At 57.7% G+C, this 24,805-nt stretch overlaps 11 protein-coding genes across 11 annotated transcripts; 6 read left to right on the plus strand and 5 right to left on the minus strand.

Moving 5' to 3' along the window:
• The first annotated feature begins 148 nt into the window (after nt 1–148).
• Nucleotides 149–3,150, plus strand: F5Z01DRAFT_5101 (uncharacterized protein). The gene has a single exon (XM_046260341.1). The coding sequence runs from the start codon at nt 243–245 to the stop codon at nt 2,994–2,996; it is 2,754 nt and encodes a 917-aa protein (XP_046122757.1). The 5' UTR covers nt 149–242; the 3' UTR covers nt 2,997–3,150.
• Nucleotides 3,151–5,108, plus strand: F5Z01DRAFT_5102 (general substrate transporter). The gene has a single exon (XM_046260344.1). It carries the CDS (start codon nt 3,304–3,306, stop codon nt 4,903–4,905), a length of 1,602 nt encoding a protein of 533 aa, XP_046122758.1. The 5' UTR covers nt 3,151–3,303; the 3' UTR covers nt 4,906–5,108.
• Nucleotides 5,109–6,128: 1,020 nt separating this feature from the next.
• On the plus strand, nt 6,129–7,494 carry F5Z01DRAFT_5106 (chaperonin 10-like protein). The gene has a single exon (XM_046260352.1). The coding sequence runs from the start codon at nt 6,334–6,336 to the stop codon at nt 7,321–7,323; it is 990 nt and encodes a 329-aa protein (XP_046122759.1). The 5' UTR covers nt 6,129–6,333; the 3' UTR covers nt 7,324–7,494.
• Nucleotides 7,495–7,557: 63 nt separating this feature from the next.
• On the minus strand, nt 7,558–7,865 carry F5Z01DRAFT_669577 (Conidiation protein 6-domain-containing protein; the record flags this gene model as incomplete). Its single annotated transcript, XM_046264435.1, has 2 exons — nt 7,558–7,694; nt 7,748–7,865. The coding sequence occupies 2 exons, from the start codon at nt 7,863–7,865 to the stop codon at nt 7,558–7,560; spliced, it is 255 nt and encodes an 84-aa protein (XP_046122760.1).
• A 32-nt stretch (nt 7,866–7,897) lies between these two features.
• On the minus strand, nt 7,898–9,687 carry F5Z01DRAFT_5164 (kinetochore complex Sim4 subunit Fta1-domain-containing protein). Its single transcript, XM_046260397.1, has one exon. It carries the CDS (start codon nt 9,505–9,507, stop codon nt 8,260–8,262), a length of 1,248 nt encoding a protein of 415 aa, XP_046122761.1. The 5' UTR covers nt 9,508–9,687; the 3' UTR covers nt 7,898–8,259.
• A 325-nt stretch (nt 9,688–10,012) lies between these two features.
• Nucleotides 10,013–11,086, plus strand: F5Z01DRAFT_669579 (L-asparaginase II; the record flags this gene model as incomplete). Its single annotated transcript, XM_046264436.1, has 1 exon — nt 10,013–11,086. One exon carries the CDS (start codon nt 10,013–10,015, stop codon nt 11,084–11,086), a length of 1,074 nt encoding a protein of 357 aa, XP_046122762.1.
• Nucleotides 11,087–12,364: 1,278 nt separating this feature from the next.
• F5Z01DRAFT_5149 (PrnA protein) lies at nt 12,365–14,917 on the plus strand. The gene is made up of 4 exons (XM_046260379.1): nt 12,365–12,794; nt 12,850–12,889; nt 12,941–12,980; nt 13,033–14,917. Exons 1-4 carry the CDS (start codon nt 12,578–12,580, stop codon nt 14,860–14,862), a joined length of 2,127 nt encoding a protein of 708 aa, XP_046122763.1. The 5' UTR covers nt 12,365–12,577; the 3' UTR covers nt 14,863–14,917.
• F5Z01DRAFT_641528 (arginase family-domain-containing protein) lies at nt 14,912–16,520 on the minus strand. Its single transcript, XM_046262585.1, has 2 exons — nt 16,137–16,520; nt 14,912–16,027 (listed from the first exon to the last, which is right to left on the minus strand). Exons 1-2 carry the CDS (start codon nt 16,293–16,295, stop codon nt 14,972–14,974), a joined length of 1,215 nt encoding a protein of 404 aa, XP_046122764.1. The 5' UTR covers nt 16,296–16,520; the 3' UTR covers nt 14,912–14,971.
• Nucleotides 16,521–17,306: 786 nt separating this feature from the next.
• On the plus strand, nt 17,307–19,257 carry F5Z01DRAFT_5114 (proline-specific permease). Its single transcript, XM_046260359.1, has 2 exons — nt 17,307–17,661; nt 17,718–19,257. The coding sequence occupies exons 1-2, from the start codon at nt 17,458–17,460 to the stop codon at nt 19,206–19,208; spliced, it is 1,695 nt and encodes a 564-aa protein (XP_046122765.1). The 5' UTR covers nt 17,307–17,457; the 3' UTR covers nt 19,209–19,257.
• A 49-nt stretch (nt 19,258–19,306) lies between these two features.
• Nucleotides 19,307–21,703, minus strand: F5Z01DRAFT_746227 (alpha-rhamnosidase; the record flags this gene model as incomplete). The annotated part of the gene is made up of 4 exons (XM_046266947.1): nt 20,448–21,703; nt 20,188–20,395; nt 20,098–20,139; nt 19,307–20,057 (listed from the first exon to the last, which is right to left on the minus strand). Exons 1-4 carry the CDS (start codon nt 21,424–21,426, stop codon nt 19,307–19,309), a joined length of 1,980 nt encoding a protein of 659 aa, XP_046122766.1. The 5' UTR covers nt 21,427–21,703.
• Nucleotides 21,704–23,017: 1,314 nt separating this feature from the next.
• On the minus strand, nt 23,018–24,406 carry F5Z01DRAFT_5387 (putative 2OG-Fe(II) oxygenase family oxidoreductase). The gene is made up of 2 exons (XM_046260516.1): nt 23,604–24,406; nt 23,018–23,555 (listed from the first exon to the last, which is right to left on the minus strand). The coding sequence occupies exons 1-2, from the start codon at nt 24,165–24,167 to the stop codon at nt 23,034–23,036; spliced, it is 1,086 nt and encodes a 361-aa protein (XP_046122767.1). The 5' UTR covers nt 24,168–24,406; the 3' UTR covers nt 23,018–23,033.
• Nucleotides 24,407–24,805: the final 399 nt, after the last annotated feature.

Raw genomic sequence — 24,805 nt, forward strand, 5'->3', positions numbered from 1 at the left:
ATTCACTAGTTTAAGATATTTTGTTCCGTAATTGGCGCGCATGTGCGCAGCAGCCGAGGACGGCCTGTGGTCTAGACTACCCTATTCCACAAGTTCGCCCTCTGTTACTCGTCCAATTGGCCCTCACTTCAGCTTCAGCCTCATCGCACCTTAACCTTGAACTTCTACCCAGAAGACATGACCCTGACCATATTTAGTCGCGCTCGCGACGTGTCAAAGCTGCCTCAGCTATCACCCCCACTATGAACAGCCACCAGTGCAAGCAGTGCGGCAGCTGCTTCGCCCGTCAGGAGCACCTCAATCGCCACGCACAGTCACACACCAACGTCCGGCCTCACGCGTGTCCGGAGTGCGACAAGAGCTTTGCCCGTCTCGACGTGCTGCGTCGCCACGTAGCTTCGCACGCCGCGGCACGGATGCAGCAGGCCTCCAATGGAGACGGTTCCCCGTGTGTACCCCGAGCCTGCAGGCAGTGTGCCGCGAGTCGTGTTCGATGCACACGCGAACAGCCATCCTGTCGACGATGCGACAGTCGATCCCAAGCATGTGTCTACCCACCGAGAACGAGACGCAAGAGTAGCGCAGCCACCTCGCGAGCGCGTGCGTCTCCGAATGAGGCTGCCTCGCAGGCGTCAGTCACAGCTTCACCAGGACGAACAACCAGCCTCGACAATGTTGGCTATGGGGGGCAGCAAGGGACTTTTGACGAGGTGAATTACGGCTGGGAGACTTGGAAGAATATGGAGGCACCGCCTCAGGCAGGGATTTTTGACCCCTTGGCTGGTCTGTCCATGATCAACTGGCTGTCGCCTGAGACTGCGGTCAATGTCGACTGGACAACGTGGACGATACAACCGACCGACATGGACATGGGGACGGTAGCCGCGCCAGCTATTGCAGACGGCACATTTGGCAGTAACGGGCATGGCATGGATATTTGCGACGAGCCGTTTCGAAACGCCATGCTACAAGTACCTCCATCACCGCCGCCGCCACCGCAGCAGCAGGCATTGCTACCACCCTCGTCGCCACCTCAACCGCCACAGTCTTCACAGGCGAGGGACTCGGTTGCCAGCGTGCCACTCCAACCTGCCTCAGCCTCTTCTACACCCACTGAGCCAGCATTATACGTGGAGGGCGCGGCAGGACGCCTTCCTTTCAAGGGCCGAGGAGCGCAACACCCTCCAGCCCAAGATGCTGCTGAGTGCCTCGTATCTCCCGACGAGCATGCCTCTGCCGAGAACACTGTCGACACCGAGCCAGCTGCGGCTGTTCTGTCTGAAGCAGCGTACGCCAACCTAGTGCACCACGTGCAGTCCGACTTTGCGCATCTTGCCCTCGCGCTTCCGCCGATCGAGTGCGCGCAGGCGTTGCTCCGGCTTTATTTCCGCACGTTTCACGTGTCGTGGTCGTTTCTGCCAACGTCTTTGCCGTACTATGAGCGCCCGTTGCGATGGCCGACTCTACTTGCCCTCGTCACTGTTGGCGCTCGTTATGTGGCCGGGGCAGAGGGGGTCATATGTAAAGATGATCTGGCAATGTTACTAGACGCAGTGACTTTGAGTTTGCTGGAGGCCGACCATGTCATCAACTCCGAGACAGCGCTGGACGCCGCATTGTCGACCGTACAGGCTTCGATCCTGAGCATTATCTGCTTGATCAATAATGGCAGTGCTGCAGCGTTTCGGAGGGGCAAAACAAAGTTGTATGCCGTCGTGGAGCTCTGTCGCAGCATGAGCGATAGGAGTGAATGGGATGCAAGTCAGGAGGCACGGAGAGCGAGCTTGATGGTCTGGATGCTGGACACGCACATTTCCTTCATGTTCTCAAGCGAACCATTGCTTCGTCTAGTGGATGCGGATGGAGAGATCCCCTCGCCTCGGGATAGCAAAGCATTGGACTCCGCCCCCATGACTGTGCCTACGGCCTTGGAGATTCTGTACATGGAGAAAGGCCTACCCCCGAACCTGGACGACTTCAGTACCAATGTCATCATCTGCGCCATACACCGCCGCACCAAGGAGACCGTTGTCCATCACCAATCCCGCCTCTCCTCCTGGACGCCCACCGCGCGGGTGCAACACCCACCGCAACGAGGAACGCCCTCGGATAAATCGAGTAGGACACGGGATGACCATGTGCGCCCGGGGTCTGCTTCGAGGCCTCGTGAGGAGACTTGGCCCCCGTCACTGCCGATCTTGTCCAAGTGGCGCAATGCGGCCTGCGACTGTCTCGACATCTTACATTGGAGCGCCAACAGCATCGTCGCCCGGAATGGTGGCTGGGAGCATCCCGTCGTCCTGAGCCTGCACCTCTCCCGCCTCATGCTGCTTACCCCATCGCGCCAGCTGCAGCACATGGCCTCGTCGCCCCCGGATGTCGGGCGGACAAGGGAGGCGTGGGGTGTCGTCGCCCAATGGGCCCTGGGCGACCAGTACAAGGCCAGGCTCTCGGTGGTGCATGCGGGCGCGCTGCTCTGGCACATGAGACGCTGCCGGACTGGTGGCTTCCTCGAGCCCTTTGCACTGTACATGGCCACGCTTGTTCTGTGGGCATACAGCTCCAGCCTCCAGCTGCCCATCACCAGAGAGGCATGGGACAATGGTGGCTCGAACTTGACGACCCCACCGGGCCGTGACTCGAGAGACAGCGTCGACCCTGATCCTACCTTTCTACATCTAGATCGCCCACTGGACGATGAGCTGGTCCAGACCTTTGTCAAGCGAGGCTCCCAGATGGCGGGTCATCTCACTGGCGTGGGTGACATTCGCTCTAAAGGCGCGGCTAGCAAGATTCTGCGAATTGGCGTGCGCATGCTGCCGGATGGACATGGACTCCAGCAGCGCCTGGACCTGGGCCGTGACCACGCACGAGCCCGGGAGAGCGCGGCGGGGGCCGGTCCAAGTCCACGAGCAACGCAAGCAGATCGAATCTGGGGAATTGAGTCTGTCTATGCGGAGAGGCTACAGCGCCTGATTCAGCCGTCGGATAATTGAATGGCATGACAATACCACCGGACGTTGCGTTTCTGTTTCGCGGTGGGCTGTATTGGATGTCTGGTTCTCCGATGGGGGTGGAGTTCACCTTTTCCCCCGAACCAGTCTGGTCCCCCCGTGGGGACGTGAGCCACCCATCACCTGTACCCCGGATCGCCTGAGGCTACTGACTACCTACTCGGGAGGGCTGCACGTCTGGCATGGCCAAGATCCGGGTGGTTGGCTGCTTTTATATAATGGCAACGCTTGCCACCATCCAGAACACGACGCCAGGAGACAGACGACTCGAATCACACTACAGCACACCATGTCTATCGGCGATACAGAGAAAGCGACCGTGGAGCACGCGATGGCGGTCGAGGAGTCTCACCAAGGTCCTGATGGGACCAAGGAGAGGAGCATGGCCCAGGAGGCGGCTGACAAGGAGCACGCCCTGGGTCTGGTCGAGGCACTGCGACGCTATCCCCAGGCGGCCATGTGGTCCATCCTCGTGTCGGGCGCCATCATCATGGAAGGCTACGACATTGTCCTCATCAACTCCTTCTTCGCGCAGGAGGCCTTTCGCCGCAAGTACGGCGTCTACTTTGCCGGCACCGACTCGTACCAGATCACGGCCGCGTGGCAGACGGGCCTCAGCAACGCCGTCAGCGTGGGCACCATTGTGGGCGCCTTTGCCAACGGCTACTTTACCCATCGCTTCGGCTATCGCAAGGTGCTCCTGGCCTCCCTCGTCGCCATCTGCGGTTTCATCTTCATCTCCTTCTTCTCGCCCAACCTTCCTGTCCTGCTCGTCGGCCAATTCCTGTGCGGCATCCCCTGGGGCGTCTTTGCGACTATGGCTCCGGCCTACGCGTCCGAGGTCTGCCCCATGGCGCTGCGCGGCTACCTCACTGTCTACGTCAACCTCTGCTGGGCGATTGGGCAGCTCATCTCGGCCGGTGTGCAGGCGGGCTTCTCAGGTGTCGAGTCGTCGTTGGCCTACCGCGTCCCCTTTGCCATCCAGTGGGTCTGGCCGCTCCCTCTCTTCTTCATCCTCTACTTTGCCCCCGAGTCCCCGTGGCACCATGTCCGCACCGGCAACTACGAGGCCGCGGAGCGTTCCGTCATCCGCCTCAGCTCCAAGAGCCAACACGCCGACGCCAAGAGCACGGTGGCCATGATGATCCACACGAACAAGATCGAGACGGACATTTCCGCCGGTACCTCGTACCTCGACTGCTTCCGTGGCGTGGACAGGCGACGCACCGAGATTGCCTGCCTCGCCTTTGCCGCGCAGCCGTTTTGCGGTTCCTCCATGGCTGGCAGTCCGACGTACTTCTTTGTGCAGGCCGGCCTCCCCAACTCCATCAGCTTCCAAATGTCAGTGGGCGGTCTGGGTCTCGCGGCCGTGGGCACCGTCGTCTCCTGGACGTTCCTGCACAAAGTTGGCCGCCGCACCATCTACCTCTGGGGTCTGGGTGTCCTCGCCCTCGTCCTGTGCACGACGGGCTTCATCAGCGTGGGCGCCGCCGACAGCGAGGCCGGCAACTTTGCCCAGGCCGCCATGATGATCGTCTGGCTGGGCGTGTACTACCTGACCGTGGGGCCGGTCTGCTACGCCATCATCTCCGAGGTCTCGTCCGTGCGTCTGCGCAACAAGAGCGTGTGCCTCGCGCGCGTGGCGTACTACATCGCCCAGATCACGTGCAACGTCATCAATCCCTACATGCTGAACCCGACGGCGGCTGGCTGGGGCGGCAAGACGGGCTTCTTCTGGGGCGGCTGCTCGCTGGTCTTCTTTGCGTGGACCTGGTTCCGGCTGCCAGAGACCAAGGACAGGACGTTTGAGGAGTTGGATCTGTTGTTTGCCAGGGGCGTGGGCGCGCGCAAGTTCAAGAAGGCCGAAGTGGATGCATATGCGGAGCACTGAGTGTGCTTGGCTATCTTGGAGTCTTTGTACGTCTTGCTGCTGGCTGTTGGATCTCTACGATTTGATGCTGAGCTAGGATGTATGCGCTTTGCGTTGGCCGTGGGACTGATTACCCTGTACTGTATTCTTCTTAATGTTGACTACCCTGTACTTCTGCCCGTCTAGACATGACAACATCTCTACCTAGTGGTGATGCCTCAAGGAGGGGGGTGACAAGTCTATTACTGTATTTGAGTCTCCTTTTCCCATCGTAGTCTTCTTGCTCTGTGGGTTTCTTCATTTAGCAAGCTCGAGACGTTGCGCCTGGGTCCGGCCCGTTGTCAATCTGTCTCATGTCGTGGGTAGTGTAGAACCTCCGCCCACTTCAATCATTTGCCATCTCATGCATGGTTGATTGATTACTAAATGAATGAAGAGCCTCAGATCAAGCCATTAGTTTCCAAAAATAATCTCGAAACAGCGGCTTTATGCGATTTCTGGAGACGTTCCGATTCGCGTGCACGACTCCGAGATAACGGTGGGCTGTGGCTCCGCGACTCCGGCCACTGACTAAGACTGCCAAAGAGCAGATCTGCTATCTCCGAAAGTGACATCATGGAAAACAAAATTGGGTTTGACTTTTTCAACTGCCGTCAACGCGTCTGATAATCTGATTCTAGTGGGTGGGTTCAAGCCTCGTCATGCAGCTTCCCACGTGCGTGTCTGCTAGGTGTACGGAGCAAGAGAGAATCATAGAGGCACAAGGCAATGTGTATCGAACAGAGCTGGACGTGCTTCAAGTGATGTCAACGACATCGCTAGGGGCGCTGTCTCGACTGTGGCACGACACTGCGTTGACACGTACAATGATGAGTTCCGGGCGAGTCAAACCAGAGACTGTGATAAAAAGTCTATTTAGAGTTACTGATTGGTCAATTCATTGCCACGATATCTTTGACAGGTGCCGGTCCGACGTGAAACTCTGGCGGCCTTCAAGACTTGGGCCCTTGGCATTAACGAAACCAGCCGACGTTTTGCTTCCTAATCAACCACCATCCAGTCATTCCGTATCGTTTATCTGGCAAGCGAGAATACAAACCCCGAGCGAGCATGCACAATGTATAATTTAATGGGGATAGGCCTTAATGACAAACCCAAGCTCGCAGAATCGTATGGACAGGAGTGTACTCCGGCTCCGTGACTCCGACGCCAGGTCTTTGCGCAATTATGGAGTCGCATAGAGATCTTGCGAAAACCTCGACTATTATGGGGGCATGACGAAGGTCCGAGGATGATTTTCGAAGCGTATATATAGAGCATCATGGCCTTTGTCAAAGAAGGCTCATCATCAGCTTCCACAGCTTCCTAGACTTCATCTACTCACGCGCATCCACTCCCTCCTCAACAAGAACCACCTCCCTCTTCTGAACGACCTCGCCATCCACAGACATGCCTTCGTTCACCGTATTCAGGGGCTCCAAGGAGGGTCCCAAGCAGGACCAGACCTCCAAGCCCGACCAGCTCACCGGCACCCAAGTCTTCGTCAAGGTCACCGCCTCCGGTCTCTGCGGCACGGACCTGCACTACCTAGCTGCCGATGTGGTCCTCGGCCATGAGGGTGTTGGTGTCGTCCAGGACGTCGGCCCTGACGTCCAGAACCTCAAGAAGGGCGACCGCGTCGGCTGGGGCTACGTCCACGGTGCCTGCGGCGCCTGCGAGCAGTGCATCAAGGGCGAGGACGTCTTCTGCGCCCAGAGGCGTCTGTACGGCTTCGACGACACGGAGCAGGGCAGCTTCGCGCACGGCGCCGTCTGGCCCGAGAGCCACCTGCACCCCATCCCCGACTCCATGACCGACGAGGTCGCCGCGCCGCTGCAGTGCGCCGGCGCCACCGTCTTCACACCCCTCCACGACGTCCGCGCCGACGAGACCGTGGGCGTCATTGGCGTCGGCGGCCTCGGCCACCTGGCCATCCAGTTCGCGGCCAAGATGGGTTGCCGCGTCGTCGTCCTGTCGGGCTCGGAGAGCAAGAAGGACGACGCCCACCGCCTGGGCGCCACCGAGTTCATCGCCATGAACAAGCGTGATGAGAACACCAAGCCCACGCCCATTGACCGCCTGCTCGTCACCACCTCGGCGCTCCCCGACTGGGACGTCATCATGCCCTGGATGGCGCCCAAGGGCACCATCTACCCCTTGACCGTGTCGCAGGACGCGCTCAAGATCCCCGCCATGCCTCTGCTGCTCAGTGGCGTCGCCGTCCAGGGCTCGCTTGTGGCCACGCGCACCGTGCACAGGGAGATGCTGCGCTTCGCCGGTCTGCACGGCATTGCGCCCTGGACCGAGACGTTCCCCATGACGGTCGAGGGAATCCAGAAGGCGACGGATGCGCTGAACAATGGCAAGGTCCGCTTCAGGGCTGTGCTTCTGCCCCAGTAAGGGCATGCTTTTATTGCATAGTTAGCGAGCGTGGTATAGACTGGGGCTGTTCAGCCAAATAGAGATAGACATAGACATAGAATAGACAAAGAGATATAGACGTTTACATTGGTAATATCCAGGCAATGGAGTGATAGTACTTCACCTGCGCGACGAACATACATCATAGTGCAGAGCGCCCCAAAAATACAGTCCTGAATATCATGTCATCATTAGGGTATCTGATCACGACTCTTAAGCGACACGGCTGCCCTCCAGGTTGTTGGCCGCACTCTTGCTCTTGGGCTGGTCCTCCCCGCCAATGTGGCCAGCCTCTCCTCCGAGACGCGCAATCTCCTGCTCGCTGTGCTTCTTGCTCTCCTCGCTGGTGTCTGCGCGGCAGTCAGTATCACGCCTCATTCAGAAGATTCAAGTCCAAGCATACTGGGGTTGGACAGGTTCGCCTTGTGGCCTCGGATGGCGTTGGAGATGTCCTCCTTGCCCTGTCCGAGCTCCTGCATGTCGTTGGAGATGACGGAACGGGCGCCTGCGGATGAAGACATTGTGATTTGCGGATGGTTTTGGATGGTCGGATAAAGTGCTGGTGATTTGTTCTTGTTCTGAAGTGGTTGATGAGCGCGATCGTCTCGCTCCTCGTCCACCTCTTATACTGAACGGTCATCAGCCTTGCGTCATCCCTGAGCTGCTAAACCTGTGTGATATCTGCCGCGCCAGAATGCTGCCGATCGAGATGCACAGGACCCTTGGCGTGGCAGCCAAGGGTCCTTATGATGCAATGGGCCCGTAAAGTTGGCGGTTGTGGAGTAGGAAGTTGGATGCTCCAGAGCAGGGGTGCGTGCGTGCGGCTACAGCTCGAGCCTCAATCGCAGCGTATATGCGGGGGAAAGGCGGGAGATGCGATGCAATTCTGATAATGCTTGGAGGTTGATTCGTCGCTCACGTAAATATCGCCGGCAACGCCTCGCCGCTGATGCGCTGTCCAATAGTCGTGATAAACATCCACGTCGCCTTGGACAAGCTGCTGTTCGGCGCGTCCTTGCTGACAATCTTCAAGCGACTCGACGCGAGGACGTAGCCGTTGGCGGCAATCTGCACAACGCGCACGCTGGGATGGAACAGGTTCAGCGCAAGGTGGTGATCCAGATAGCGTGCGAGAGCATTGGTGAACGGCTGCTCCTCAGTCGCTTGACCCGACGAAAGCCATGCCCATCCATTGTCAGAGTCGTTGCCCGCCAGTCTGCGACGTTCACGGTCATCCGTCTCCCAGGAAGCACCCGTCTTCGCTCTGGGCTCTGCAATGGTCCGGCCAGCGCGCACAAAGCGACGGAGATCCTGTGGCTGGATCGTAATGTCGATGGACCGCAGACCTGACTTGTACGACTGCGGACCCTCGTCTTCCTCGTCGTCGTTGTCGGTTGCGATCGATGGATCTGCCAAAGGCGCGTCGAAGGCAAGCGTGATGACAAAGTCCGAGCCTCGTGCGGCAATCCCAATCGCGTCGATCCATTCTTCCCACACGGTCACCAGTGTTCGCGTCCCAAGCGCGAGCTTACACACTCGGCAGTCAAAGGTTGTAGAGAGCCAGTCGCTGACAATGTTCCTCAACGCGAGAGGCATCCGGAAGAGCATGAGGGGCAGGTGGAGGAAGCTGACGTCTCTGGACGCGCTCTGCTTGCCTCTTGACCTGTTGTTGCCGGGCTGCATCTGCCATGCCTGGGGTGTAGCCTTGTCCTGCTGTTGGATAGTTGGGAGCAGAAGTGCATGATAGCTCGTATTCTCGTACTGGACGCTAATCCATAGTCCTCGCTTCTGCTCGTCCGACAGCGCAGTCCATGCACTGCCTACGTCCTCGCTGTCCTGGATGCCCGTGCCAAAGACATCATCCGCGCGAAACAGACGCACTCGGACGGCCTTGAGCACGCCAACCTGAGCTCCTGCTGCCGTCGCGCTCGATTCGAGTCCAATGTGGACACCGCGCACGACGTCGCCGACGAGGACGTCCCGCAAGCGTCGCGATAATACGCTGAGTCGTGCTTCTGTCAGGGGCTCGTCGCCGACAAAGAGAGGGGACACGCGGTAGGTCGAGAAGCTGTGGTTGAAGAAGCTGGGGATCGGGTCTTCGGGCTCGACGTCGGTGAATACGGTCGAGGCGTTCGAATCGCGGGGCGTGCGGCGTCGAGACATGACGGGGGTCGGGTAGCGAGCAGACCGGCTGCTGGTTCACAGGAGGCTAGAAGAGGCGATGCATTGGGAATGTGTTGCTTGCAGATGTGGTGGTGCTGGTGGCAGTGGTGAAGGCGCGTGTGCGACGCGTTTTTGGAGGTTCATCGATTTAGTTGTGCCGGCCATCCCACTTTACCTCACCCTACACGGGCCCTGACATGGAGCTTCGCAGCGTTCACTCTACAATATTCAGGCATTTTCATCCTCGTCAATCATCATAATGGCAGCGCTCTGAAGTATGCGTACCGCGTGGGCGTCAATAGCGCCCTTTACCTCGACAAAGGTCCCGATCCACCTTCCCGTTGGGGCGCCTTCTCGATTTTTACGATGCCTGTGAGAGATGCGACACTTGCATTGTGACAATACCATCTATGTGGTACGACTGTCGCTAGAGTCTTGTTTTCCTGGACCCCAGACAGAGCCTCAAGCCAGATTGAATGCTGGGCTGAGGATTGAACACGCCACCATGACGAGAACTACATATGGCGACAACCTCGTCGTCACAGACCGAGGCGGCGTCGTCGAGAACACGCACGAGATCCACGCAGCCGTGACAGACGCGGACGGCCGTCTACTTTTCTATGTCGGCAATCCCCACCGCATCACGCTGATCAGATCGGCGGCCAAACCGATGCAGGCACTGGCTGTGGTCGAGACGGGTGGCGCTGACCAGTCCAGCTTTGACAGCGTAGACCTCGCGCTCATGTGCGCGTCGCATAGCAGTGAGGAGCGCCATGTCCAGAGGGCGCGCCAGATGCTCGACAAGGTCGGCGCCACGGAAGACGACTTGCGTTGCGGTGGCCAGCCGTCCATCACTCCACAAGTCACGGAGGGCTGGTGGAGGGACGGGGTCACGCCCACGGCTGTCTACAACTGCTGCTCGGGGAAACATGCCGGGATGCTGGCGGGTGCGAAAGCACTTGGTGCGCCATTGACAGACTACCATGTGCAGGACCATCCCATCCAGCAGCGCGTCAAGAGAGCCGTCGAAGAGGTTGCCAATCTAGCGCCCGACGAGATCATATGGGGCATCGACGGTTGTAACATGCCAGCACCGGCGTATCCGCTCACCGCTTTGAGCCAGAGCTATGCGTTATTTGCAAAAGCATCAAGCGACCTGGCGAGGGATGCAGCGACCACAGAACGTGAGAGGTGGATGGGGCGGATATACGACGCTATGGCTCGACACCCTGAACAGGTGGGCGGCGATGGTCGATTCTGCACGATCCTGATGGAAGCCTTTGAGGGGCGACTCATCGGGAAACTGGGCGCTGATGCGTGTTATGCCATTGGCGTCAAGGAGTCAGAGGATACCAGACGTCTTGGTGCCAAGGGCGCCTTGGGTTTGGCCGTCAAGGTTGGCGATGGCAGCTATAGCATCCTCTATGCTGTGCTGGCTCACCTGTTGGAGCAGCTCGGCATAGGCTCGCCGGGCGAGAGGGAGGCCCTCAGGGCGTTCCATGAGCTGAAGATGGTCAACAGCATGGGCGTGCAGACTGGCACTGTCAACTTCCAGTACAAGTTGCACTCGGTGCTCTGATTCCTCATTCGAGATACTACCAAGATGCCCAACAGGACTAGAGATACGAAAGCGTCCATTGCTCTTCAATGAGCGTTCTGTCTCGAAACGCTACAGCTACAAGGACGTTACACGAAAGAGCCAAGATGACTGCCCCGACAAATACTGCTGTTACCTTTGAGAATCATCATAGCGGCCACAGCATCGACCACGTGAAGTCTCGCCTCTCATGGTACTTCGAGACGGCAGATTCGACGGCAACATCATGGGTGCAGAGGTCCTATGAGGTTATTGGAGTGATATTTCTTGCATAGGAAAACGAACCACCAAAATATTACGGGCAAGTGCAGAGTCCGTCCTCGCAGGGACATCCGTCGTCTCCCACGCCCTGACGACAACGTGCCAGCCACAGCTTGCCTAAGGCATGCATCTCGAGACGCGCTGTCCGCGCGGGCTCTACCCTGTCGTCAAGAACAACATCGCGGCCATCCAGGAGCGTCCGGGCAGCATGATACCCGGCAGAGTATCAATTTCGGGGACATGACAAGGAGCCAACGAAATATGTTGGGCCAGATGCTCGTGAATTTGAGAGCGATTTGATGATGGGGGGTGGTCTTCTCCGTGCTCACCCCTCGATTCATGGTGCAGCCTGGACCAGAATCAACTGCAGAGTCATCCAAGGCCATGAACTTCTTCATGTTCCAATAAAAAGTTGGTTCTTTGTGTCTACTGCGTAAATAACTGACTCTAGGAGCCCAGATGGGAGTATAGGGTAGTCAAACAACCTCGGATGCTATGGAATATATGAGCGGAGCGCGTACCAGACGTCCACTGCTGCATACTATCGAACTAGCAAAGCGGGCCTGTCCTGTGACTCCTGTCGAACTTACTCGCAGCAATTGACGTGAAGAAGACTAGAACCGCATGAGCCATTGCCATTGGTGTTTCTCTTGGACACGCGATGAGGAGGGATGGGTGGGCGGTGGGCCCTCGTCTCCAATTCCCACCCCCATTTTGATATCAGTGGATCTTCAACGTGTGTCGCCGATTGCGGCTTGGGCCTCGACTCTCCATTCAATTGACGTTCATTCTCAGATGAAGCAGCAGTTCGTGCGTAACTGTCAAACCCCAGGTCGAACCTAACCTACGCCAGATACTTCCCTGCCATGGACCCCCAGGAGCTGCCCCCCAACTACAGCGGCGACATATCTGAGGCGAACCCTCAGCAACCGCCGCCGTCGCGCAGTGGACCGAATCTGACCCGTCAGCGGGCAGCGCGCGCGTGAGTCTCATGCTTCCCTGACGCAGGTCTCAGAGCTGACGGTGATCCGCAACAGGTGCGATGGGTGCCGCAAGGTCAAGGAGAAGTGCGAAGGTGGCCTGCCCTGCCGACGGTGCGTGCACCTCCAGCGACGATGTGCCTTTACCAAATCGACGGCGCGGGCCAGGGCGGGCGCGTCGGAGAACGGGGGCACGAGCGCACGGCAGGGCGCGGACGAGGATGTCGCGGAGATGACGAGGCGCATGGCCAACATGGAGCGACTGCTGACGCACTTTGTGGGCAATGTGAAGCTGGATGGGGACACACTCCAGCATCTGGCCGACTCGGTCGAGAAGAAGAGGCTCGATCAGATGCCGCCGGAGGAGGATGCAGAGGTCAAGTCCAACAGCTCGGGGGATGTCAAGCTTGATGAGATTACGGTACAACCGTTGGAGAATAATGCCACACGTGAGAGACGCTCACCCCAAATCTGTTGAGATCCAGCTGACCCAGATGTGTATAGATTACTCTGGAGAGTTTTCTCATTGGAATTTCAGTATGAGGTGAGAAATGTGCCCTTTAATGGACTTGAGCGCAAGGGCTGACAGATGCAGGATCAAGCAGTGGATAGAAGCCACCGGCCCTCACAGAACCGTAGGAAGCAGCGCATTCTCCTCGCCAAGTTCACGCTGACAAGTACTGACAGGACGCCCCTGACGCCCCCAAGATCAAGGAATTCTACCGCTTCGACGAGCTACAAGCGCCCCCAGACGCATCAGGCCTGTCGTCCTCGTTGCCCCCTCGCCAAATCGCCGACGTCCTCACCCGTGCCTTCTTCTGCCATGCCGAGGGCGACTACTTCTTCGTCGACCGGACCTGGCTCAACCGCAAGATGGACGTTGTCTACGAGAATCCGGCATCACTCTCACGCCGTGACGTGCCCACGCTGGCTATCATCTACATGGTCCTCGCGGTCGGCACGCAGTACGTCTACCTAGACTCTCTAGGCGGCAAGACCAACAACAATGCGTCATTCTCGGAGGATGCTATTGGCATCAAGTTTTACCAGCAAGCTTGCAAGTTACTACCCGACGTAATCGCCATCGCCTCGCTCGAGAGCACCCAGGCATGCCTCCTCATAGGGCTGTACACCCTTCCTCTCGACCCGTCGGGACTGGCGTGGACCTATATCAACCTCGCGATGAAACTGGCCATTCAAAACGGCATGCATCGTAATTACCCGGGTGAAGGTCTGGAGCTGGTCATTCGCGAGACAAGGAACCGCGTCTGGTGGACGCTATACGCCCTGGAGCGACGGGTCGGCACATTTCACGGGAGACCTGTCTCTGTGCTGGACGGCGAGATTGACGCGTCGTACCCAGTCGACAGACAAGACATCTGGCCAGGCTCGCCCCCTCAAAACACAGCGCAGTTTCATGCCTCCATCCATCTCTGCGGCTTCATCGGCAGGGTCAGGCACGAGATCTCGCTGTTCAAGGCGGCCGATCGACAAACCACATTCTGCGCACTCGCACGGCTGGTCGACATCAAGGACGAGCTGCACAAGTGGTGGCAAACCCTGCCCAGCGAGGTATGTTCCCAGAACCCTGCCATGGACGGCGCCGTGTCACGCGCAGCAGTCCACGTGCGTCTCGAGTTCTGCGTCTTGCGCATGTACGCCGGACGTATCTTCATCACGCCCCTCAACAACTCCGCCATGGGACCCCGGTCCTCCTCCAAAGGACGACCCTCCGTGGAACCTGCCAGCAGCGAAGCTGGCGAGCCTAGTCCACGCTCAGTGTCACTGAACGCGCGACGGCGCTCCATCATGATCGCCGACTGCGTGGACGCCGCCCTGTCCATCGTTGATCTCTGCCGTCTCCTGCAGAACACGATTGGCCTCGCGCGTGCGTCGTACACCGAATTCAGCGGTCTCCGCGTCGCGCTGCTCGTCATCCTCTCCCAGTTTATTGAGAAACAGCAGCAGGACGCCACCGAACGACTGCGCCAACCGCTGTATGAGGGGATCGCCATGCTGAAGAACATGGCTGCGTGGGGTGCCTCCGCGCGCTTCGACGCCTCGCTCATCGAGGCGTTTGAGCACGCCATTGCGCGTATGGAAGTCCCAGATAACCCGCAGGAGCCCGTGTCTCGCGAATCCGACTACGAAATGTTCAAAAAGTGGCAGATGGAGTGGCAAGGCTCGGGCGTGACGTCGAAGCACGTCAATGGCGGCAGCGTGGGGGACGACAAGGCGTTTGATCCGGCGCTGGGCATCCCGTCGCTCACGGGGAACGCTGCTTCGGGCGGCTGGGGTAGTGTCGCGGGTCCCAAGGCGACGACGCCCCTGGCGATGCCGTCTGTGAACAATGCTGGTGCTTTCGGGACGCCGGCGGACTGGGGATCGAGCGGTGTGGCAACGCTGGGGGGTTTGTCTGATATGCTTGGCCAAGGGTATGGGTTCGATATTGACCTGGGGCATGCGCCTACGGAGGGAGATGGACGTGGACCGGACGGGTGGACGGGGATGTTCTGAGCATTTGGCGTTTGTTTAGTTCATTACTTATTAATTCAGCTCAGCGACTGCGTTCTCATATCGTCTCTTCATTGTCACGTTTCTCCTCGGCTGCTTATAGTACTAGATCCTACAGCTCATCCTTCGCATCTGTCTTCTCCTTCTTCTCTTCCAGTCCCCTCTTCACCATGCTGGTGATCAACTCGTAGCCAAGCTGGGCAGCCGCCAGCGCGGTACCCTCGACGCGGTCATCATACGGAGGGCTGACCTCTACAATATCCGCACCAACGAGGTTCAGTCCCTCCAGCCCACGGATGATGCGAATCATCTCACGCGTCGTCCAGCCCCCAGGCTCCGGGGTGCCAGTAGCAGGCGCCATGCCCGGGTCAATGACATCGATATCAATAGACAAGTACACGGGCCTCTCCGTACCGAGCTTGCCCATGATGCGATCAATGACAGTCTGGACTCCAATGTCGTCAATGTCGTCGGCTGGGATGCGATACCAGCCCTGCTGGGTGTCCTCCTCGTAGTCAGCCCAGTCACCACCCGACAGACGGGTGCGCAGGCCAGCATGGACAGATGACCCGTTGGCGATGAGGCCCTCTGCGCCCGCCAGCCAGAAGACGCTGCCGTGGTTGAAGTAGCTCTGCGCAAACTCGACGTCGTCATCGATCCAGGCAGACGGGTACTTGGCCGGGTGCCATGTGTCGAGATGGGCATCAAAGTGCAGAACCGAGATGGGCTGGCCATAGCGTTCCTTGAGCGCGCGGAGGGCAGGCAGGGCGATGCTGTGATCTCCTCCCAGACTCAAGAGACGCGACTTGCCCCTGTACCCGTCGGATGGTTTGGGCGTGTTCCTTTTGCCGAGCTCAATGTACGCCTCACTCATCTGGTGAAGAGCGAGGGCATTGTCAAAGGGAGAGGCGGGAATATCGCCACAGTCCACGATCCGCGCCCACGAGGTGTAGGGGTTGATGCCAGCCCGCGCATTGAAGCTGCGAAAGGAGATCTGGCGAGCCGAGTTGGCACGGATGGATCTGGGACCAAAGCGCGCGCCCGGTCTGTAGCTGACGGCCGTGTCGAATGGCGCACCAATGATGCCAATGTCAAAGTCCTCATCGGGCTGCGTGAGACACTTGAAGTGTGGCAGATGGGCAAAGGTCGAGATGCCGGAAAAGGACCACTGCAAATGCACAATGTCACTGCGTTAGCGGACGACGCGATTCATGGGCCAAGACGGAAAAGCTGGGGTAACGAGGGAACTTTTCGGCCTCGCCGGGGAGTCGACGTACATCTGTGCCCCATTTGGCGTGAAGCTGCTCGAGATGGGCAATATTGTCCGCGTCCAGGGTGTCTGCGTGAGCGTGCGCCTGGCCGTGGGCCTGTGCCAACGATGGGAGTAGGCATGCTGATGCCAGCAGGGTTGGAATACTGAGCAAGTACGGATACATGATCACGAATGGCCAAGGGTAAGGGCTGGTAGGGTAGGGCCGAGAGAAGACGCCACGGAGAGGATTCGCGATAGGGATTTCCAGAGGCTGCGCTGACAGCCAGGCACAAGGAAGATAACGTTCTCTGCGAGCCGTTCCTAGCTTACACGTCAATATAGGTAGGTTTGACTTTGATAAAGAGTCATGTCAAGGATAGGGTTTGTGTCAATTAAACGCTCAGTTGAACATAGCAATCTCCACTGTATTTGCGTGGAATATCCGGGGATTTAGTCGCGCGTCCCCTTCATCCGACTCCGGCCACGAGCCATGATCCATCAAACAGGTCTCGAATCCCCGGTTACATCCTGGCTACGTAAGAAAGGTGCAGTTGACAGAGCCTCCACGGTTATCAACGCCTATCTGAGGCTGCCGGTAGAGCCGGTCTGGCGAGGCTCGCCATGAGTGATGTGGGGAGCACGCACGACTCGTGCGCGCTGTGCTCTGCTCTCCGTCCGTCACCGAGCTTATCGCCATTCTGCCGTGCCTTTTCGAACGAAATCCCCTGTCCGAGCACGGCGAGGAGCCGGTCAGGACCGGTGTCGCCAACCACTGCCACACACAACCGGCCACCTCTGCCGGTCAGCGACTCCACAGACACCTCCCACTGCCGGTCCATGGCCGGCTCTTGAGCGACTGCTTCCCTACGCCACCCGGCATGGAATACGCTTAAACAAGATAGGTTATCAGCATGGCAGCCAATGAGTAGAGCCCTGGGATGTTCTTCAGGGCGCTGAGCCGAATATTGGAGGCTGTCTCCTCCCTGGCGTTGCTTGTACGTAACACCCCAATACCCCACAGATCTGTCATGGAACACTTCCATGCGTTATCTGCGCTTCCCCAGTGCAGCAGGGCTCCGCCAACGGACATGGATGGCTTCGAGTCTCAACTCTCATTCACTTTGGGTTGTGGGTTCCTGGCGCGACCCGCTGATAAGACGCCGTGTCAGCGACTCAGCTCAGGGACGCTTGGGAACATGGCGCTGCTTGACATGTCTGTATAAGAGCCAGGGGAACGACGCCTCCTCAGGAACCGATTTCGCCCTCCAACGGCAGTCTCAACCTCCCAGTCTTCCCTCCCACACCTTCTCACTTGGTCTTGCTGAGCCATCGTCCAGTTGTCGACCATGACGACAACAGAAACCAAGGTGCCCCAGGGCCCCAACGACATCTCGCGCGTCGAGAGTGCGCGCCCAACGTCGCAGGTGGACGGCGACCTCAAGCAGCCGCACAATGCCATCGAAGAGCAGTATGGCTCCACGCATCGCGGTCTGAAGCCTCGCCATGTCCAGCTCATGGTCATCGGTGGCTCGATCGGTGTCGGCCTCTGGGTACGCAGCCCCCCCCCGAACAGACGTAGACACTTTCATACTGACTGATGATACAGGTTGGCGTCGGCACCGTCCTCGCCAAAGTCGGTCCCCTCTCGCTCATCCTGGGCTACGGCTTCTGGGGCCTCTTTTTCGTCTGGCCTCTGTTCCTCTGCGTCGCTGAAATGTGTGCCTACCTGCCTATCCGTGGATCCATCTTCGAAATCGCCTCTCGTGTCTGTGGCCCTGCCGTCGGTCTCGCCATGGGTTGGACGTACTTCTTCGCCGGGACGATGCTCATCTGCGTCGAGTACAGTGCCGTGTCGACCGTCATGCAATACTGGGACCAGGACACCAATCCGGCCGCGTGGATCGGCATGGCCATGGGCGTCTGCATCTTCCTCAACGTCGTGGCCGTCAAGTGGTTCGGAGAAGCCGAGTTTGTCATGGCCTCCACCAAGATCATCCTGCTCGTCATGCTTGTCCTGACCACCATCATCACCATGGCTGGCGGCAACCCCAAGGGCGACGCCTATGGTTTCCGCAACTGGGATTCTGGTGCCATGAACTCGTACTACGCCGATGGGTCGACTGGGCGCTTCCTCGGTTTCTGGTCCGTCGCTATCTACGCTGCCTTCACCATTGCCGGACCCGACATGATCGCTCTCGCGGCCGGTGAGATTCAGAACCCCCGCCGCACCATCCCTCGCGTTGCCAACCTCGTCTTCTGGCGCATCGTTGGCTTCTATGTCATCGGTGTCCTGGCGGTCGGCATCATCTGCTCGTCCAAGGAGGATCGCCTGACTGGCGAGTCAGGCACCGCCGCCTCCCCCTGGGTCATTGGCATCGAGAACCTGGGCATCACCGGCTACTCCCATGTCATCAACGGCTTCATCCTGCTGTCCGGTTGGTCGTGCGGCAACGCTTACCTCTACTCCGCCTCGCGTACCCTCTACGGCCTCGCCCGTGAGGGCCAGGCCCCCAAGTTTCTCCTCAAGTGCACCAAGAGCGGTATCCCCATCTACTGCGTGGCCACCGTGTCTCTCATCACCTGCGTCACCTTTATGGTCAGCTCCAACTCCTCCGTCGAAGTCTTCTTCTGGTTCGTCGACTTGACCACCACGGCCCTGATCATGACCTTCTTCCTCATGCTCATCACCTACATCTGCTGGTTCCGCTCCCGCAAGGCACAGGGTCTCACAAACGACATGCTGCCCTACATTGCGCCATACACCCCCTGGACTGCATACTGGGCCTTGTTGCTGGTCACCCTCATGATCATCTTTGTTGGCTTTGACGTCTTCTCGCCTTTCACCGTCCGCGGCTTCATCACCCGCTACTTTGCGGTCGCTTTCACTGCCCTGGTCACGGCTGTCGGCTGTCTCAAGTACTGGAAGGAGGGCCGCAAGCTGTGGATCGGTCCCAAGGAGGCTGATCTGTGGAGTGGCAAGGCCGAGGTGGACGCCGAGTGCCGACACTGGGAGGAGGGTGGCATTGAAGAGAACGAGAAGGCCAGGCTGGCCGAGCTGCCTCTCATGAGGAGGACGTGGGAGAAGATTTGGTCATAGACTGCAAGCTTACACTGGCCTGCAACTTCTGTTTAAACATGTACTAGAGCCACTGCGGTGCAAGAATCAAAGCGAGATAGCAATCTTTACTTAATTTCTCACAAGCAAAGTGTCCTGGACCCCTTTCCTCCGTCAATCCACCGACCACTCTTCCCTGGCAGCGACAACCAGCCTCGAGTTCCCTCGGGAGTGTCCCACTTGAGATGCACACGACTCCTGTCCACCTTGAAGCTCGCTGAGAATTTGCCTAATTTTGTAGTGAAACCTGCCTCAGCCTCGCCCAGTCCATCAACACCAGTCTCGGGGACAAACTGCCACTCCTCTCCCGCTGGCGCCGTCACCTGAAGACCAACGAGGCGCTCCGTCAGAGAAGACGTGGGCCCGCTGCTCCAGCAGTGCGCGTGAGACATGTACGTCTCGTCCTTGTACCCCCTATCAGTCCGATAGCCCCATGTCCCATTGACGCGGTAGCCTTCTGCGACAGTAGAGCCTGTGCCGTTGGGGTGATTAATGTACCAGCCCCATGCGTCGCGCATGAGCTGCACAGCACGCTCAGGGTGACCAGCTCGAAAATGACCAAAGAGTTCAATACTCGTGACAAACGGGGAGATGTTACCCGGTAGCTCGGGAACTTCAGGGCCGATAGGCGTCCAGTTTGACTCGAGGTACGAGGAGACGCGCTCTGCTTCCTCGCTCCCTCTCTCGAGGACACCAAAGGCAAGAGACATGCTGTTGGCATCCTGTGGGAATAGAGAGACATCGTCAGGACTCTCCCGAAAAGCCCCTGTCGACTCGTCCCAAAGCTCAGCCATGATGGCTTCTCTTGAGAGTCTCTGCTTCTTTTGTCCACTTTTCAGCTAGCGAGGAGGCATCAGGAAGATCTGGATACCATGTACCAATCTCAGCACCCGTCTGGAGAGCTCGATATAAGCTATCAAATATCAGCATGGTTGAGCAGGTATGTCAAGGCTAAACTTACAGCATGCTGGCAGACGATCGCTCATTCGAGTACAGCCACCGAGCCCAGTCAGCTGTACCCTTGACACTCACAATGCCCTTGTCGTCCACGAGCCCGCGTGCATAGTTGAGGGCTCTGATGTACTTGGGCCAGATTGGCTCCAGCCAGTCAATGTCACCTGTGTACAAAACGTAGTTGTAGACCCCGATCATGGTCCACATGTGGTAGGCTACCCCCGATGTCAGCACTCGCCCAGATTCTGGCCCACAGCAGGGACTCACTGTCACTGTTGTACGCCAGGTATGGCGGACCTGCCTTGGGCAAAACGTCGTCATCTCTCAAATTGTCAAACATAACCTGCAAGGCGTTTCGCGTGCTCGCCATGTCGCCCGTGCTAACAAACGCGCTGGGGACGGCCGTTCCCATATCACCAATCCAAACCCACCGATCACGTTTGGCGCCGTCGAGAAGCACCGTGCCGCCAGGACCAACGAATGCGTCATTTTTCCATCCTTCCTCGATAGTGCCGACATCCACACGCCCGGTATAGCTGGGCACCGAGTTTGTCTGCAGGGTGTAGGCGCCGCTGTACCAGATCCTGTTGAGAAGCTCGTCTTCCGAGTGGAAATAACCCTGGTACGCGCGCATGTCGGGCCAAGTAGGCTGGAAGCTAATCTCAAGTCGAACATTGTGAATGTGCAGTGGGGGTGCATCGTCTTCTTCTTGGTATAGTGTCAGGTATCTGAAGCCACCCCGAAGACTGGCATCTGGCATCGTGTATGCCCCAGGACCAGTCGAGTTGATCTTGTGCGTCAGATGCAGATCTGGATACTCTGGACTGCCGTTAGAGCTGTCCGACTCGTGACCGATGTAGTTCTTCGCTTCCGTGAAAGCCAGAGCCAAGGCTGAGGGGCCGTCTCCGAGCTGGTCATAGTCGAGAGAGATGATGCCGCCCACTTCATAGCCAAAGTCGAGAACGAGCTCGGGCGTCTCGCTATCTAGTGTCCATTTCTCATCCTCGTCGTATGCGGACACAAACTCTCCTTCGGGGAAAGAGATCACATTGACGGGTGTGACAAAGCGCGTTTGGGGGGCAAAGTTGTACTTGTCCCATGGACCTGTGAAAGATGCTGACTGTGGACCATCGCAGGGACCGTCTCGCCAGCACTCGCCCAGAACGTATGGGAGAAACGATACGAACACCCATATACCCCGGCTAGACAATAAGGTGAGCATAATTAGACAGTTTGTTGGTGACATAGATATATATAGGGACCCGGGAGGTCTTATGTAGGCCTTGACTACATAAGGAAGTAGTAGACTCGGTTTCTGGCCTTGAAGATGACCCGAGATGATCTTACCAACTCCAACGGCCAGACTCCATCGCTGGGCCTCTAGCACCCCAGGCTGACGCGGGGTAGGGTATTTCTGGGATAATTCTGCCAGGATCGAGATATAAAGTACAGGATCAGCATCGTGGAATCCCCGCACTGTTGCTCGACTGGGGTATCGCCGTTGAGAACTCGGGGTTCGCGCTATTATAGGCCGGCTCCAAAGAGACTCTGCCACTCGAAATTATTCAGAGATACTATTCGTGATCTGTATCACTCGGGGGCGACCCGGCCCAAGTATATAAGCGTGGACTTTGTGTTTATCACACGGACCTGGGAAAGATGCGAATTGACAAAGGGAGCTCTTGTTGAATGCTGCGGTGGTGACGGCGACAGCTCCTGACGCGCCACACTCGCATCACCTGGACAATCAAGTCTTCATCCGAGTTGTAAGCCGACGACGGCGGCCAAACGCATGCTTGGTACAGTTGGAACTTGAACCCCCATCGTTCGTCTTGATCGACCCCAGCAATTCGGACCCCTGGTCCCTAAGACCCTGAGGGATGATCGTGGATCGACAGTGGGGGATATTACGTCGATGCGAATGATCGACATAAGCTCAAGTTTCATCAAAGTCGTATAGAAGCGTTAGCGTTGAGTTTGAAAGCCGGTCACGCGGGACTGGAGGCGGCCACGGAGAGAAGTTGACTCTGTCTGGTGATGGTGACCGATGAGCTGTGCTGACGGGATTCTGTGAAATAAGTTGCTCAGAAACTTGGAAACAGGACTTGGGGTCAACCAGATAGTACTAAGTGGTGCCGATCAGTCGTCGAACCTGTGAACATTGAAGCAACGATTTCCTTGTCTACAATCTCATGGTCTGATGCATCTCAGTCACACGGAGCAAAGTGCCTAACCGCTATGCGTCGGAGCACCCAGCTTGTTGCAGACGTGAAACACTTTGAGCACTAAGCAAGTACGCGTAGGCACAAGGCTTCGCGGGTGATATCGCTCAATCTTATATGAAGAGGGAATAGAGACAAGAATACCGTGAGAGGGGAGAATATCATTGGGCTCAACCTGGAAACGTGCATCGACGCCCAGCTTCGTTTGCGTTTAGAACTTGCAAAGGCACGTGGGCAGAGACAACCGACCAAAGGCAGGAACAGGTCCATGTCGCTGTGGCTGATGCTAAGTTAGCTGGCGGCGGCTAATGTCATTAATATACACACACCCCTCGGTCTGCCTACAATTACAACTTAAAGCTGCCCACCCTACACACAGTCACGGTCTACATTCTACATGTAAACAGGCGCATGTTTACATATCCAGGACAAGGCCGACTTTCAGATTGGACAAACTATTTATGAGTATTGAGGACAGAAGGTGGGCTCTTGGCCTAGTCATCAACAGCTTCGGTAAACATGTTGACTGGTAAGTTCATCACATCCACCAAGGCTTACAACAAGCACAAGTTTGCTAGATGTGATGACAGCAATTCATGAACGTATATTTATATCTGTAGTTTACGAAGACTCACGCCTGCGTGGACACTGCCGTCTTAGCCGTCGTCTCCATCAGAGGCTTAATGGGCTCATCCTCGCCGTCCTCCTTCATCCCGCCGAGGATCATCGACTTGGGCGCCATGGCCTGCCACATCTCCGGGTCCGTAAAGGCCTTGAACTTCTGGTCGTGCCACTGCCCCGCAGTGATGGCGCGTCCCTCCGAGTCGATGAACATGGTGTCGTCCTCGGCGCGCAGAAAGTAGGCGATGGAGTAGCGGTGCTCGGTCGGGTCAAAGGGGACGACGCGGTGGATGCAGCTCTGGAACTTCATGCCGGACGCGAAGCGCAGCGAGTCGCCGACGTGGACAAAGGCGCAGCCGGGCTTGGGGGCGACGAAGCCCATCTCGCGGGCGCCGCAGGTGCCGGGAGGACGGACCTGGAGACCCCACTGCTCGCTGAAGAGGAGGGTCAGGGTGCTGATGTCTGTGTGCTTCTGGTGACCGATGCGCTCGGGGCCAGTCTCCTCGTGAGGCAGGTAGTGCATCATGGAGAGCTTGGGTGGTGTCAGCATCTGTTCGTGTAAGGAGACTTAGAGGCTCACCGTAGTCGTGGATGGACGCTCGTTGCGGTGCTGGTTCTCAAAACGACCGGCACCCTGCAGGAAGAGACCATCTGACAGGCAAGACAGCATGACCTTTGTGATGGTGTTGCAACTGCCAATGGTGTTCTCTAGGATCCGGAGGTCACCGCTGGCCTTGACGGCGGCGGGGATCTTGGGGCTGTCGCGCTGGATCTCATCACGAGACACCTTGAGCATCTCGTAGCCGTCCTTGGTGCCCGCAGCAACACCAGTGCGGCTGCCCACAGGCTCGTAGCCGAGGTGGGAGGAGATGAGGCCAAACTCATTCTTGGCCTCAATGGGCTCAGCGAAGAAGCGCTCCATGAGCCTGAGGGTCTCCTGCTGGTCGGCCAGCATGCGGCGGCCGTCAATGCCCTGCAGGTTGAGGTAGAAGTAGCCCTCGTCCGTGCAAGCGCTGACCAGCTTGTCAATCTCCGAGGGATCGTGGGAGAGCAGACGACCGTAGTCGATGGTCTGCATGCCCCAGACGGGCACCTTCTTGCCCATCCAGTCGACGGTCTGCGGGGGGTCAAGTTGAGGAGCCATGGTGACTTTTGATTCAAGGTATACACAGAGTTGAGCAAGGGAAGAAGGGATCAATGTGAGAGCGCGAGGGAGGCCATGGCTATATACGAGGCACTGCGTACGGCGGATGTACTTGCTGCATCGTTCCGAGATGAACAGCTACCAGATAAGGATAAAAGGGTCTTGGGACGCTTGCGCGTCAGTGGACCCACGATCTTTTGGCATTCACCCGACAAGCGTGCATGAGGGTGAAGCAGACTGGAGAGACGAGGACGTGAAGAGGGGGCTGGTGGAGAAGATGAAGGACGCGATGCACGTGGTGTACATGTACCATGTAACCAACCCCGCTCCATCAGGGGTCTGGTCCCCCTTTTGCGAGCTTCTTGTCAAATCAATTCCTGTTTCTCATGATCGTGATTAAAATATCCGATAGCACGAAGTGGACTTGGCTGTGGTCTCGTCTCGTTGATCGGCTGGGCGGCCGATTCAATGTCCCGACTCTCAACTCTCAAGTGAAAGCCCATCCCTGGACTGCTTGTACTGATTGCACATGTTGACCCAATCGGAACAAAGTGCCCCTTTTTGGCCAACATCTCGTTTATCAAGTACAAGTAAACGGCTACTCTGCAGCATGGCCTCGTTGCTCACAAGTCACCCCA

The sequence above is a fragment of the Emericellopsis atlantica genome, assembly GCF_019669845.1.
Source record: "Emericellopsis atlantica unplaced genomic scaffold F5Z01scaffold_1, whole genome shotgun sequence".
Classification (NCBI taxonomy): domain Eukaryota; kingdom Fungi; phylum Ascomycota; class Sordariomycetes; order Hypocreales; family Bionectriaceae; genus Emericellopsis; species Emericellopsis atlantica.